A 14,029-nucleotide genomic window follows, 5' to 3' on the forward strand; every position below is an offset into this window, starting at 1 on the left:
TCCCTTTGTGCTCCAGCTCTGACTAAACTCTCACTGTTACAAGCTCTAGTAAATAAGTGTCTAAACATGACTTGATGATTTTTCAACAAGTCATCAATTACAGCCTACAAAAGTCTTTTGTGTCAAGGTATGGCGAAATTTGAAGGAAGTCTTACAAAAATAATGTAAATTACTATTAGACTGTTACAATAGATGACGGAAATGAGAGGAAGCCTTTATGGAAGGAAGTCCTGAAAATGGAATGGAAGAATGGATTAGCTACGACCTTGTGCGGTAATGGAAGACAGCAGTGTTTTTGTCTCTTCTTTTCAAATATAATGGAAAGCATATGACAGGTGCTGTACTCCAGATACAATAATAAGAACTTCAGAGCTCCTTCAAAAACAACAGCTTACAAAGGGATTTAACAGAAGAAACAAAAGCATGAACAAAACATAAATATACACCAGCCATCAATGCACATAACTGTACAGAGAAAATGAAAATAGACCTATTTAGAAAAAAAAGTAGATCAAAGAAAAGTAAAAATGGCACGTTATAGGAGGATTGTCAGCAAAAGGATAAAAAGACAGTATCACATAAAAGCAAGCCTATACAAATGTATTTTAAGAAGTCACTGATTCAGCAAGCCTTATTTCCTCGGGCAGGTCGATCTAAATCTGAGGCGCCCTGATCGAGAAGGCACGATCACATCTGGTTACAAGCCTCGACCTTAGCTTCGGGCTTAAGAGCCATCCAAGGATTTAAGGCTGCAAACAGGCTCGTATGGGACAAGCATCTGGGGTGAAGGTGAAGTGTTTCTGGCAGTGGGTTTGAAGCTACTGGATAGTGGACGGAGGCTGTTGGGACTGGGGATAGTGTTAGGGGGGATTGAACAGTATTACTATATTAAGATTATATAATTTAACGGTATAAAATTGTGCTAGTGTCAGTCAGCTGTTAAAAGCAGGTCATTTTACTTTAAGGGGCCGTTTCAGTGCTGTGTAAAGTTTAAAAACCAGATAAAACTTTTGATAAAAAGGCGAGTTGTATTCCATTTTGTGGATTGTTAAGAGATTTCTCTCTTCACGTTCAAGATGGCTCAAGAGATGACACGGGACAACCAAACTACTTTGTACAAAGGGCAACCTGCTTGGCTGAAACACCCAAGAGAGTCGCGCCGAGACAGTTCCTTGTTCCTTTATTTATAGGTTGATACAAACAGAATAGTGTGTGAGTGTGTGTGGTATCAGTCCTAACCGGACTGATACAAACAGAGTAGTGTGTGTGTGTCAGTCCTAACCGTTTGGGCCTTCGTCCTTGTGCTTTAGTGAGATACATGTTTCAACAAAAAGAACATCCTGTGAAATGCTTGCATAAGCTTTTATTAGAACAGAGTGTGACAATCACCCCTATATTGCTACACAGCCAAGCAGTTGAATAAAGTTGAATATAGTACATCGAATATATCTTATAACATGGATGTCATGAATACTTCAGATAAGTGAGAAGATGCCGTTTATTCCAAACTGCTTCTTTGGTTTAGCAAAACTTCCGTGTGCATGCATGTGTTGATGATGTGTCATCATTCAATTTTACCACCTGGAAATAGTGTTTAGAAATAATTTTGCCACACACAATCTGCTACTGTCCCTGTGTCCTTCTGTTTTTGTACAATCATTCCTCAAATGCTATTTTGAAAGCCAAGGACAAAAATCCATGCTCTGCCAGTATGCTACCGTGAAGATTAACACGGGGGGAGCAAGTCGAGGCAAGAGCTGCTTTGAGAGAATTTAATTGGAAGATTTTGAAGTGGAATGACGGTGATGCTTCTGAAAGAAAAAAAACATGTTTCATCACTGCGCCTTACCTTATAAATCCTTGGGGTGTTTTTTTTTCTTCCTTTTTGCATTTCTTTATGTTACCATACCAATGGGTTGAGAAGGGCCAAGAGACTTTGGCCCACCCATGAGAGAGAGACATTATGGCTTTCAAACGAGCAAAGTAGCAATTTTTTCGAGGCCACAACCAAAGCCTCCCCCCCCTCTCTCCTCCTCGAAAGCTACAGACAGAAATGGCATATACTAAGGAAAGCTCACTGTGAGACTGGCTATAGTGGCTGTAATTCTGCACCAAGTCTGAATTTTGGGAAAGAGACTTCAGATAAGAGCACCATGTCATGGGACCTTTAATTACATTTCATTACATTTTGTAAGATTTGGCAGCATTTTGTGTAACTTTCAGCTCTAGCTGTATCCCTTTTAACCACAACCATTCAAATGCCTTCTCATGAACATGTTTGCATAATATCATATCAAAAGGTAAACACAACAATTCGTATGATATCAAAAATACAGTGACCACTGACCAGTTACTTGATGGCAACTTAGAGCCATGGACACCATGTCTCCTCCCTTATCTTTTCTCGGTTATTGTCCCAGCAGGTGGGACCCGTCATCACCAGGAGTCAGCCAACACATCATATATCCACAACGTTCCACTTCGCTTTGTTGCCACCGGAAGTTCGCCCGGATTTCACTCTTTTCTGTCAGATGTCTGTACCTTCCACTTTCTTTGTGTTGGAAAAATTCGTATTGATATATAAACACTATAGTTAACTGTTCCTCAGATCTATGCAGGGTGAATCGAGGCAGCTAGCTGGACTATCTGTCCAATCTGAGTTTTCTATTGCACGACTAAAACACCTTTTAAATGTACACATGTTCCACCAAAGCAAGTTCCTTCCTGAGGCTATTTAACAGAGGCACCATGGCTCTGTCCGACATTAGCGCCGTCCATGACAATTGTGATTGGTTAAAAGAAATGACAATAAACAAGAGCATGTTTTTCTCCCATCCTGGAATGCATGGTGGACTAGGCAGACCCTCTTATGCGCATTGTGGAGGAAGGTCGGGCAAAGCGAGACTAGCCAACATGAAACCGTATACAAGAGGGTCATGCAATAGAGATGGAAGACTTTGCTGATAATTTGGGATAAAATGATACTAGCATGTTGTGTAGCATAGAATAAGGGAGCAACAGCAGTGACATGATGTCATCCAAGGGGCTGATCCTCTGATGACATGCAGAAGGAATCTGGCAGAAAGAATCAGATGTTTGCCACAACCCCATAATCTAGCACCATGCCTTCCTCTCACATGTTTATGGATGCAGAGCAAATGAGATTGGAGACGGTACAGAGGGATAGAATCAGAGGATAAGCTATGGCTGTACTGCAGTCTGTTAAATCCCACATGTATTTCCAGTGGTAAACTACATGGTTCATCCTCTGGCACTCTGCTGGTTGAGGCACATAGGGAAGGCCTCCTTTTTTTCATGAAATCATATAACCATTAGTTAAAAGCAACACACACTGCCAAAGGGGTAGGTCATTGGATCCCAGTAATCTCTGTTGACACACTGGGGAGATGAGGATGTCAAGCCTGTCAGGTTGCCCAACACTCCCATCTTGATGCTTTCTTAAACCCCCGCACCTCCATCAACCCCACCCTCCCAGATTCCAAAACAGTTTTTTGGATAATAAAAATGTGTCTGGTAATAAATTACTTTTCAAATTCATGAGATTGTATCATCAATAAATTGGTGCTAATTAGAGAAACATATGAGACAAAGGCCCTTTAAGATAATAGTAATAGTTCATTCATTTGTCATAAAACCAAATTATGATAAGTCCTGTCTCCCGGCAAAAAAAGTTTAAAAAAAATGAAATATTAGCAATCACTTGAGGCAGTACCAAATTAGATTTTTACTGAATGTGATCTTCATTTCACTTTTGCTCAGATTGTTCACTTCTTTGTTGTAAGGCCCTTGGTTCGTTTTCCGTTTGCAGTGTTCTCTGATTCACTTCAGAACAATATGTAAAATAATAGGAATGCTTTTAGAATGATATGAGATGCTGACACCACAGAACCAGCACATTGAGATTTAAGGCTATGGGGTTATTGGACCTGGATATTTCTCTTTACAATCATCAATGAATAAAACTCATGTGAAATCAATATACTTCAGAGTGATAGATGCATTTTGGAGGCAGTCAGCTGGTAGTACCTGGAGTCAAAACTAAACAACGTGGAGCTGCTGTCAGCTGTTGTCCTACACACCGATGGAAGCAACTTTCTGATGCTGTGATATGAACCCCAATTCTAACCACTTTTAAATCTAAATCAACAACTCTGTTGTTCTCTCGTGCCTTTGATTGATTGACTATCTTAACTGTACTTTTCTTTCCCTTGTTTAATTCAGAGCAACTTATTATTACATTGTCACTGCACTCAAACTATATGCTGGTCTATTATAACTGGTTTCCCCTCTTGAAATGGCCTGTTTGAAACTTCCCTTGCCTTGTATGGTTTTCATTGTTCAATATAATAGATGAATATGGCTCAATGGGTCACTATTGCATGCTATATTTTATTCTTGTCATCCTGCGCGACTCAGTTGTCAGTGTCACTCTGCCGGGGTGTGATGAAGATGGATTTAGCACAGAAGTGTTGATTGGCAATGTCAGTTAGCTACATAAGAGGTGCCACCGCTCTGAAATACATCAATGTCAGACTCCTTCACTAATCTGAGGTCTCTACAGCTTGCTCATTCATCATCATCATCTGCACTTGTTTGCATTTCCATGTGAAGTTGTGAACTTTCTTTTTTTTCCACTCTTAAGTGTTACACATAATCTGACTGAAGAACAACATACAAATAGAAACAAAACAAAAAAATTGCTGAAAAATGAAAATTGATTATCAAATGTGTTGACATTTAATCTCCTGTCAACCGGTTAATCAACAAAGGCTCCTTAAGATAACTGTCATAAAACCAAATAATGATAAGCCTTGTCTCCCGGCAGCAGAACATAAAAAATTGCTGAAAAGAGAAAATTGATTATCAAATTTGTTGACATAAAATCTCCTGTCCAGCGATTAATCAATACTTGTTTCAACACTACTATTTTGGAATTGGTACACTAGACAGATCCCCCCGCTCATCCTGAGATACGTTATATTTGGATTGTAACGAATGGACCAAGAATTCATTTAAACACATAAAAGGGTTAGGGTATGGGTACGTGATCAACATTATATAACACCGTGATGTGCTTCTTTGTAATGATAATTGTGACAATATCTCCATGCATAGTGTTGGAGTACATTTATCTAGAATATGGCCATTGTAACTCCGAACAATTTGAATTCACAGTTTGAAATAAAAAATGTCCTGTACGACTTAAGTATAATTCTTTCCAGGAGTGAAGTGGCCTCAAATACTTTCAGTGGCAAGTACACTGTGGAGAGTGGGTTTGAATGGATGTATTCAAAGCTGTGGCCTCGGAATCTACGGAGGTGGGGAGGAAAAATAAAGATGCTAGTAACATAACAGGATGCAACACTACATCACTAATCAAGACCATCTTCAGCATCTCTGAGTGTACAAAACGCTTTTACTTCTGGCTTTAAAACAATTCATCGTAAAAGGAAAAGAGCATTTTTAGAAAAATGAAAGTTATGGGCAATGTCATGTCAACTTTTACCTTGGTCTCGTGTTTGGTTTTGTAGCCCTTGTGTGGGGATTCTAGTGTGAGTGAGTCACAGAGTTTCTAAACGGCGGGCTGGGTTTATAAACCTCCGCCAGCCCTGAACACATGAGTTTAAAGGCCACTTGTCTCCGCTGACTGTCACGCATGCACATGCAAGAAAGTCGGACAGCCTCAGCATTCTTACTTTTCACCCTGGAGGGCACGGGAGCGCAAAGACAGCTCTTCATCATGAGGTCCTTCTCCCTACTGCTCTTCACCCTGTTGCTGGTGTCCCACGGATCTTCAGCAGTCATCACAGGGGTAAGTTAGAGCAAACAGGTACATACCGAAAGGGTGGGATGGGTAGATGCAAGTACTTATTTAAAAAAAAATACTTTCACAAAGGAAAATGTTGCCTAATGTGTCCTGCTTCATTGTTTTTGGGGGTCTGAAGGGTCAACATTTAGTGCAAGTTATAACCAACAAAAATGCTGTCATATTTTGACACTTCAAATGGAGGATACTTTGGTGTGAAATTAAGCTCTCGAATGCGAAAGAAACAGAAAGAAAATTAAGAAATATTGTAGTTAAAAACACATACATAAAACAAGTATATTAAGTGACAGTTAAGGACAAAAATGTTTTATGCGTGTGTGTATCATGTCTTATTTATACTTAGACCAAAGACTCATCGTCACTATTATCTTAACTGTCACATCAAATGATTCTCAAAACATTTATATAGGCTATAAGTATTTGCATTTTACTGTGCTTTTACTGTGATGGGAATTACTCATTCTTTTTAGTATTATGTAGTAATGTGTGTTTTGTGTTGTTGTGAATTTTAAAGAGACTTACTGAAAAAAGACAAAGATATATTTCTTAAATTTCTCTCTGGATTTGATTCCACACATTCAGCCAGTATGTTAAGCTTTTTCTATGTACTAAAAGCATGATGAGCTATTACAATGTAAAAGGAGAAGTCCATTGTATCTATTTATTTATTCACATCAATTTATCACAACCCGCCATTGAAGTTGCAAATTCTTTTTGAATGATTTCTCTTTCCGGATCATGATTTACATAGTTCTATGAGCATAAATCATTGCCATTACCTGCTAATAACACAGCCCACTCTGTCATAACAACCCCTCTGGTCGCTGATGGGAATTGAAAGAGGAGCATGCAGCCGTAATACATAATACTGTCACATGAAATCACTTCTGTTCCCCTTCGTTGCGTTTCCTTCTCATCCAATGCGAGAACTGTCACTAATCTCAAAACAATAAATGAATACCAATCCTGAGGTGTTTTGTTGAGGTATGATATGACTGATAGTGTAATAATATTACGCCATAATATACTGTTAACGTAACAGAATGTTTGCAGTATTTTCTGCTGCTAACAAATTTCTCATCCATCTCAAAAGCTCAAAACCATACTACCTGCATTTTCCTGTTAACAGCATAATTATGAGTAGCTGGCTGTTCATTTGCAGTAATTTATTTTTTACATGTTCAAAATAAAACCTTCATCCATTTATTCATTCCACATTTTATTTGAAAGAATTTTCAAACCTGAAGGTGAAATGGTGATATTGTTGTTACAGATAGTAACTGTCATAAAGGTTATAATGAGTACATATTATGAAGGAATTCATTACATTAACTAGTGTGCATAACAGGGGTGATTATTAGTTGGAAATGGTGGCAACTTACTTCATGTCCATAAAACTAATTATTCTTTTGACTCATTCGTTATCTAATGTGTGTGTGTGTGTGTGTTTGTGTGTGTGTGTGTGTGTGTGTGTGTGTGTAGGCCTGTGAGAAGGACTCTCAGTGTGGAGAAGGCATGTGTTGCGCGGTGAGTTTGTGGATCCGCAGCCTGCGTATGTGCACGCCCAAGGGACAGGAAGGAGACGAATGTCACCCTCTGAGCCACAAGGTGAAATTGTCGACAGGTGTAGCCTACTGTCATCTCATCTGTGAAGTGTCCCACGTCACTGATTTGTCTCCATACGGTGGTGTCCTGGCAGTGATTTCAAAGCACCTAGACCCTCACCTTCAAATTTCACAAAAAAGGCCAGAAAAAACAATGTGTAAGAAGCGGTTAACAATAACAATCGACTGACCCTTCCATCACCTTCCATTGCATCCATTATGCCTGATGAAAATTTAAAAAATTGTATCTCATACCAAAGGTGTCTCTCTTTCTGCTTCCAGGTTCCTTTCAATGGGAAAAGACTCCACCATACCTGCCCCTGCCTGCCCAACCTGTTGTGTATCAACACAGAGGTGAGGAGATCCAAGTGTCTCCCACCATACAAGTATCCGGATTACTACCTCTGAGGACACTTACAGTTACACTGTTTGCCACGCCCAACATGTTTTGTTTTGTTTTTTATTTTATTTTGAATAAAGAGATATATTTCATAGCGCATCATCATTTGGTTCAGGTTGAATTCACCATCTATTTAAAAGATAAAGCCTCCTTGAATTTTAGAACCAATACTATATTTAACGCGATGCCAGGTGGGAAAAGAGGACAACTCCCTGCTCTCAATGATGAGAGCTATGTTGCAAAGAGTACAAGACTTCTCCATATATACTGTGTTCTGTACTTAGATTTTTTTATTTACCTAGGTAAGTCAATTGAGAACAAATTCTCATTTCCAATGACGACCTGTCACATTCACGGGATAGACCAGACCTCTGTATACTGTACACCACTCCTCATCTCCACTTGATGGTTGTGGCTTGATGCTACGTTAGCTGGTACTAGTATAACACACCCAAATCTTCAAATAAACTGTTTTTGACAAGGAACAATAATGCTTGGAATAAAGGGTTATCCCTGGTTCTGTTGCATTCATTCTGATACCTGGTGTGCATTGTTAAATTGATGGATTTACTCCTTGGTTTGATCATTTCCTAGAAAGTAAAGTTAATAACTCTGGATACGGACCTGAATGAGCCTAACCTCATCAAACCATCCTGTTATTTTTATAATTTTTGTAGTTTTGTTTTGAGGAGTAAACCTCTATATGTGTGCGTCTATTCTACGAGGTGAGCTAGCCCTGCCACACAGACCATACTGTTTTATAAAAAAATTTAAAAAGCATACTTTCAAATTGTGTTTTAGGAAAAACCAGTGAGGAGGACTGAGGTCAGCGTACTTGCTTCGTGGTCAGAAAAACTGAATTCAATTCAATTTAATTTATAGTATCAATTAATGACAAGCGTTATCTCAAGACACTTTACAGATAGAGTAGGTCTAGACCACACTCCATAATTTACAAGGACCCAACAGTTCTAGCAGTTCCTTCCATAGCATGCAATAGTGCAACAGTGGCGAGGAAAAACTGCCTTTTAGGAAGAAACCCCGGACAGACCCAGGCTTTTGGTAGGCGGTGTCTGACGGCCGGTCGTGGTTGAAATGAAGAGTGGAAATAATAGTCACAGTAAAAGAAAATAGTAGTTTGTGGTAGTTCATGGCATAGCAGGGCACTGCACGGCATTACAAGGCACAGCAGGACGTAGCAGGATGTAACAGGTGGCGGCTGTGGCTCAGTGGTAGAGCGGTTGCCTGCCAATCGGAAGGTTGGTGGTTCGATCCCCGCCCCTGCAGTCATTGTCGAAGTGTCCTTGGGCAAGACACTGAACCCCGAGTTGCCCCCGGTGCTGCGCATCGGAGTGTGAATGTGTGTGAATGTTTATCTGATGAGCAGGTGGCACCTTGTACGGCAGCCCCTGCCACAGTGTATGAATGTGTGTGAATGGTGAATGTTCCCTGTAGATGTAAAAGCGCTTTGAGCAGTTGTTAAGACTGGAAAAGCGCTATATAAATACAGCACATTTACATTTAACAGGGTATCGCAGGACCACGGCGGCAGCTGCAACCGTAATTTTGGAGCCTCCCTGATCCAAGAAAACATGCTGGGGGGAAAAAGAACAGGTGAAACTGAAAAGGTCAATAAAAGAGCCAGCAGTAAAAGTCCAGCAACAGGAGTCATATTTCTCCAGCATCACAATGGAGCCTGCGTGCCCTGAAGACCTACATGATGTACCAAAACTACCCAGCCCGCATTTGCATGAGAGCACGTGCAGGTGAGGAGCCACAGTAAATACACTACACCATGAGACATGAGCATGCTGCTAGCGGAGCACAGCCAGCTGTCAGGAACAAGCAAGTGAGCATGTTGTGATGCTAATGGTTTAGGGATGCACTGAGAGCAGACTGTGCGTTATGGAGCTCTGCGTTGTATGGCAGATCAGAGAGCTAAAAACACCTCACTAAATTACAGTGATTAAAGTGTGTACTAAGAGAACAGCTCAGCATTAGCGGTTTGGTTTAATGGAGGCCAATGCCAATGAATGCAACAGCAATTAGTGGAATCAATAGGCTGCTGCTGGCTTAAGGAGCAAGAAGGGCACTGGGGTTTGAGGGAGTTTGATTAAAAAGCAGATGCCAGGCAAACAACCTATTGACACAAATCTAATTAGCTCTAAGTGCTCTGTTGAGAAAGAAAAATCAAGCATCTAACTTTTTAACCCTCCTGTCGTCCTCAGGTAAAATGTGACTCATTTTCAAAAAGTTCCTGTATCAGAAATGTGGGTTACTTTCAACCAAATTGTCCAAAAGAGTTTAAAATTGAAATTCTGACCCAGAAAAAAATGTGCATGGTCCACAGTAAGACAACAAGGGTTAAGTAAGAACCAACATGTTGTATTTTTGGTCTTTTTTTTGCTAGCCAGGAAAGCCAGCTAGGAAATATGTCAAGTTAAGGTTTGGTGTCAGGATCAAAGAGCAAATGTGTAAAAGTTTTTTAGGCCCGCAAAATAACTCTTGAGACAAATTTAAACACAAAGTGAGCATTACAAACTGAAAGTATGGGGTTGGAAAAATGTGGGCATTTTGACGCTATCCAGTTGCTTTACAGGAAATGTAGGATTTGGAGCCTGACCCTTTCTAAACACTAAAAATCAAGATTCTGCCTCCTCTACTTCAATTCCAACCATTCTTCTTTTAATTTGTCTCTTGTGAGTCCTACAACTTTATGGAAGTACAATTCTAAATTGTTGGAGTGCCCTTCCAAAAACTTTAAAGCCCCAGAATAAATACCAAAGAAATGACCGTTTTCTATGGCCTGATAAGGAGAAATCCACAATAGAAACATGAAGACAATAATGAATATATTGATTAAGCAATCACTTTGTTCAAATATGGGGTGCAAATCTCACTTTTTGGAAGTGGAAAATCTTTAAATATGTACAGTACAGTATGTCAGCCTCGCCGTTTAAAATCCAAAGCAACAATCTCACGTGTATTTTCAGGGGATTTAAAAACAGATTATAGAACCCAAACAATGTATCATCCATTTCCTTATTTATTTACTAAGAAATACAAACAATGCAAACGTCCTTTCCAAAGCACCAAATTGTTCACATTTCCATATCAGTAGAAAAAGAATGCTATCTGGATATCCACACGGGAATGTGAATTAACCCATTTGTCAACACAGCTGACCCATGAAGAAGAAGAAAAATATCTTGCAAAATAGCTTTAAAGGTCCCATGGCATGTAAATATCACTTTATGGAGGTTTTTAACATTCATATGCGTTCCTCCAGCCTGCCCATGGTCCCGCAGTGGCTAGAAATGACGATAGGTGTAAACTGAGTCCTGGGTATCCTGCTCTGCCTTTGAGAAAATGAAAGCTCAGATGGGCCTTTCTGAAATGTTGCCCCTTATGAGGTCATAAGGAGCAAGGTTACCTCCCCTTTCTCTGCTTTGCCTGCCCAGAGAATTTGGCACAGCCATGAGAGCGAGACATCATGGGTTTCTAATGAGCAAAGTGGCAGTTGTTCAAGCCCCCCCCCCCCCTCCTTAAAAGCTACAGACTCAGAATTGGCACACACTAAGGAAAGCTCATTGTGAGACTGGCTCTAGTGGCTGTAATTCTGCACCAAGCTATACTTTGGGAGAGAGACTTCAGATAAAGTAATAGGGGGCCACTAAGGTCTATATAAAGCATCCAATGAGTACCATGTCATGGGACCTTAAAACAAAACTCCTTATCAACACAAAGAATCCCAGTGGGTCATAACACATGTACAACACATCTGGTTAAAAAAGCAGAATTAACGAGGAAAAATGGCTTTACATTATTTACAAATGTGACACTGTCCTAATTAAAAATATACTGAGATCTGTTTCTCATTTGTGGTATCCAAACGATTAGAAACCAAGTGTGTCACAGATGCTAGAAACGGACTCTAATCAGCTGATAAAATAGTTCTGTTGTGTTCCAGTCATCAGTTGTGCAAAAGGCAAACAACCTCAAAAGGGAGTGATAGGATAGAATTTCAAAATGTACAAACAGATAGCCAAAGTGACATTCATGTACAATATTGTAGTCAAGCAATAGAACATAACATGACCCATAACTGTCATAGAGGCTGATCTATATTTGGAAATCACCTAGTGGGATGAATAAAAAAAGGTGGCAAAAGTGATTGTTTTGCAAAAGCAACACATTCTGCTTCTATCCCTTAATATAGCTGTAATTAGTCTGGTTCGAATTGGCATAAAACAGTATGAATTTACATTATATCATAAAAAAGAGGGTACAATCTTTGCCACAAATAAAAATGTGGGTAAATTTAACTGCAGTTGGTTCACCCTCCACAACAGCCTGTTTGCTTGTAGGCTCCAAACACATTTTGGGGACCAGTCTGTAGCCTACTTTCTGAGATTTATTGTGTCTTTGGCAGTATTTTAGGGACTGTAACTGTTCAGATGACACAGTATGGCTCCATGGGCGTCTGTGTCCCCAGGCAGCACGGGAAACAGGCTCTGAGGCGCATCCGGAGCTCCTTGTTGAACAGGAAGCTGATGATGGGGTTCGCACCCGCCTGGGCGAAGCTCATCCAAACCGCAGCGCTCAGGTAGAGCTGCGGGACCGGGGCTCCCCGCGCAAATATTCTCAGGTAGCAGGCGCTTATATACGGAGCCCACAGAATGAGGAAGGTCAGTGTGATCATGTAATACATCTTCCCTATCCGTTTCTCCATCTTAAACTCGTCCAGCACAAGCAGCCTGCGGTTGCCTGGATGCAAAGCTTGCCTGATGCCCACCAGCGTCGGCGGAGTGGGTCCGCGGCCGAAGCCTGCGATCCAGTTGGCGGCGGCCTGCCCGGTGGCTCCGGGGCCGTGGAAGGTCCAGTTCTGGCTGATGGCAGGGACCAGCTGAGCCGGCTTCATCTTGCGGTGATCGTAGACGAAACACAGCATCTTGATGTAAACCACATGGGTCATCCCCACGATGACGGCCAGCATCAGCATGAAGCCCAGGGTGTCGTTTGCCTTCACGTAGCGGTGCTCGAACGTGCACTGCTCCTCCTCACGGATGAATTTGTAGGTGCCCACGTCGAAAACTGGAGGGAAAGCCATGGCTACGGAGAGAGTCCACACCATGCAGATCACCGCCACGCACGTACACAGATTCATCCTCTTGTAATAGAACCTGTGGTGGGCGATCGCCATGTACCGGGTGACGCTGACGCAGAAGAGCAGGAAGGCTACGTGGAAGCAGAAGAGCACCGACATGAAGGCGACGATCTTGCAGCTGAGTGCGCTGTACGGCCAGGCGGAGCCGCCGCTGATCGATGCCATCACGAAGGGAAAGCAGACGGCTGAGCGGAGCACGTCAGCCAGGCACAGGTCCAGGAGGAAATAGTAAGGAGCCTTGTGCAGCGAGCTGTCTTTCAGCAGCAGCAGCGACAGCGACGCGTTGCCCAGCAGGCTGATGCCCATGATCAGAAGCAGGGAGGCCACCTTGACCGCAGAGGCCGTGGACGCATAGCTCTGTAAGGACGGGCTGCTCTCCCCAAACTCGCTTGTGTTTGCCATCTATGCAGCCGAGGTAGCGTATATTCCCACATCAATTCATTGACGAGCGGTATAGCCTATATGCTGCCAAGGCTGAAATTAAAACCAAATCAACACGATCCTCCACCCCTTTAAAAGAAATAAACAGTCAGAATTAAATTCCACTCAGAAGCATCCGTTCCACATCGGTTCGCACCCACCCCGATGTGCTGTGATCCCCATCAATAACAAACATCTACTATTTCTTTTTCTTCTTCTTGTCCTTCATTTCACAAGTGTCCGGTACAAAAAACAGTCCAGTCTGTTGCTCCAGTGTGTGCTGAATAGAGGCAGCCTGGTTCAGCTTCATACATCAGCTCGGAAGGCATCCCTTCAGCAGACAAGCGGCTCAGAAAACACATTTCAATTTCCATCGATGGCGGAGGTCTCCCGTTCGTTTTTAGGAATAAAATAAAAAAGCAGACAGTGTTCGGAAGCGTGGCGCAAATACGCATCCACAGTCTCATCAACGACAGGTAAAATCTCACTTATAGCCTACAAAAGCAAAACATGTTTGTAAAAGCCGAGCGGAGGTCGGAAACTTGCAGAGGTGGGAGCGGTAGATCTCATCCAGCAGCGTCTAGTTTATG

At 41.6% G+C, this 14,029-nt stretch overlaps 2 protein-coding genes across 2 annotated transcripts; one reads left to right on the plus strand and one right to left on the minus strand.

The window, feature by feature from the left end:
* The first annotated feature begins 5,649 nt into the window (after positions 1-5,649).
* Positions 5,650-8,022, plus strand: prok2 (prokineticin 2). The gene is made up of 3 exons (XM_034870083.1): positions 5,650-5,833; positions 7,331-7,456; positions 7,735-8,022. The coding sequence occupies exons 1-3, from the start codon at positions 5,678-5,680 to the stop codon at positions 7,858-7,860; spliced, it is 408 nt and encodes a 135-aa protein (XP_034725974.1). The 5' UTR covers positions 5,650-5,677; the 3' UTR covers positions 7,861-8,022.
* Positions 8,023-10,880: 2,858 nt separating this feature from the next.
* gpr27 (G protein-coupled receptor 27) lies at positions 10,881-14,023 on the minus strand. The gene has a single exon (XM_034870396.1). The coding sequence runs from the start codon at positions 13,419-13,421 to the stop codon at positions 12,306-12,308; it is 1,116 nt and encodes a 371-aa protein (XP_034726287.1). The 5' UTR covers positions 13,422-14,023; the 3' UTR covers positions 10,881-12,305.
* Positions 14,024-14,029: the final 6 nt, after the last annotated feature.

This window comes from Etheostoma cragini, chromosome 4 (assembly GCF_013103735.1).
Source record: "Etheostoma cragini isolate CJK2018 chromosome 4, CSU_Ecrag_1.0, whole genome shotgun sequence".
Taxonomy (NCBI): domain Eukaryota; kingdom Metazoa; phylum Chordata; class Actinopteri; order Perciformes; family Percidae; genus Etheostoma; species Etheostoma cragini.

Excerpts from the sequence above, each read along its gene's own strand:
- prok2 (XM_034870083.1), top strand. The coding sequence starts at position 5,678 with ATGCACATGCAAGAAAGTCGGACAGCCTCAGCATTCTTACTTTTCACC. Across the intron at positions 5,834-7,330 it reads CTTCAGCAGTCATCACAGGG|GCCTGTGAGAAGGACTCTCA; the intron begins GTAAGTTAGAGC and ends GTGTGTGTGTAG. Across the intron at positions 7,457-7,734 it reads GTCACCCTCTGAGCCACAAG|GTTCCTTTCAATGGGAAAAG; the intron begins GTGAAATTGTCG and ends TTCTGCTTCCAG.
- gpr27 (XM_034870396.1), bottom strand. The coding sequence starts at position 13,421 with ATGGCAAACACAAGCGAGTTTGGGGAGAGCAGCCCGTCCTTACAGAGC.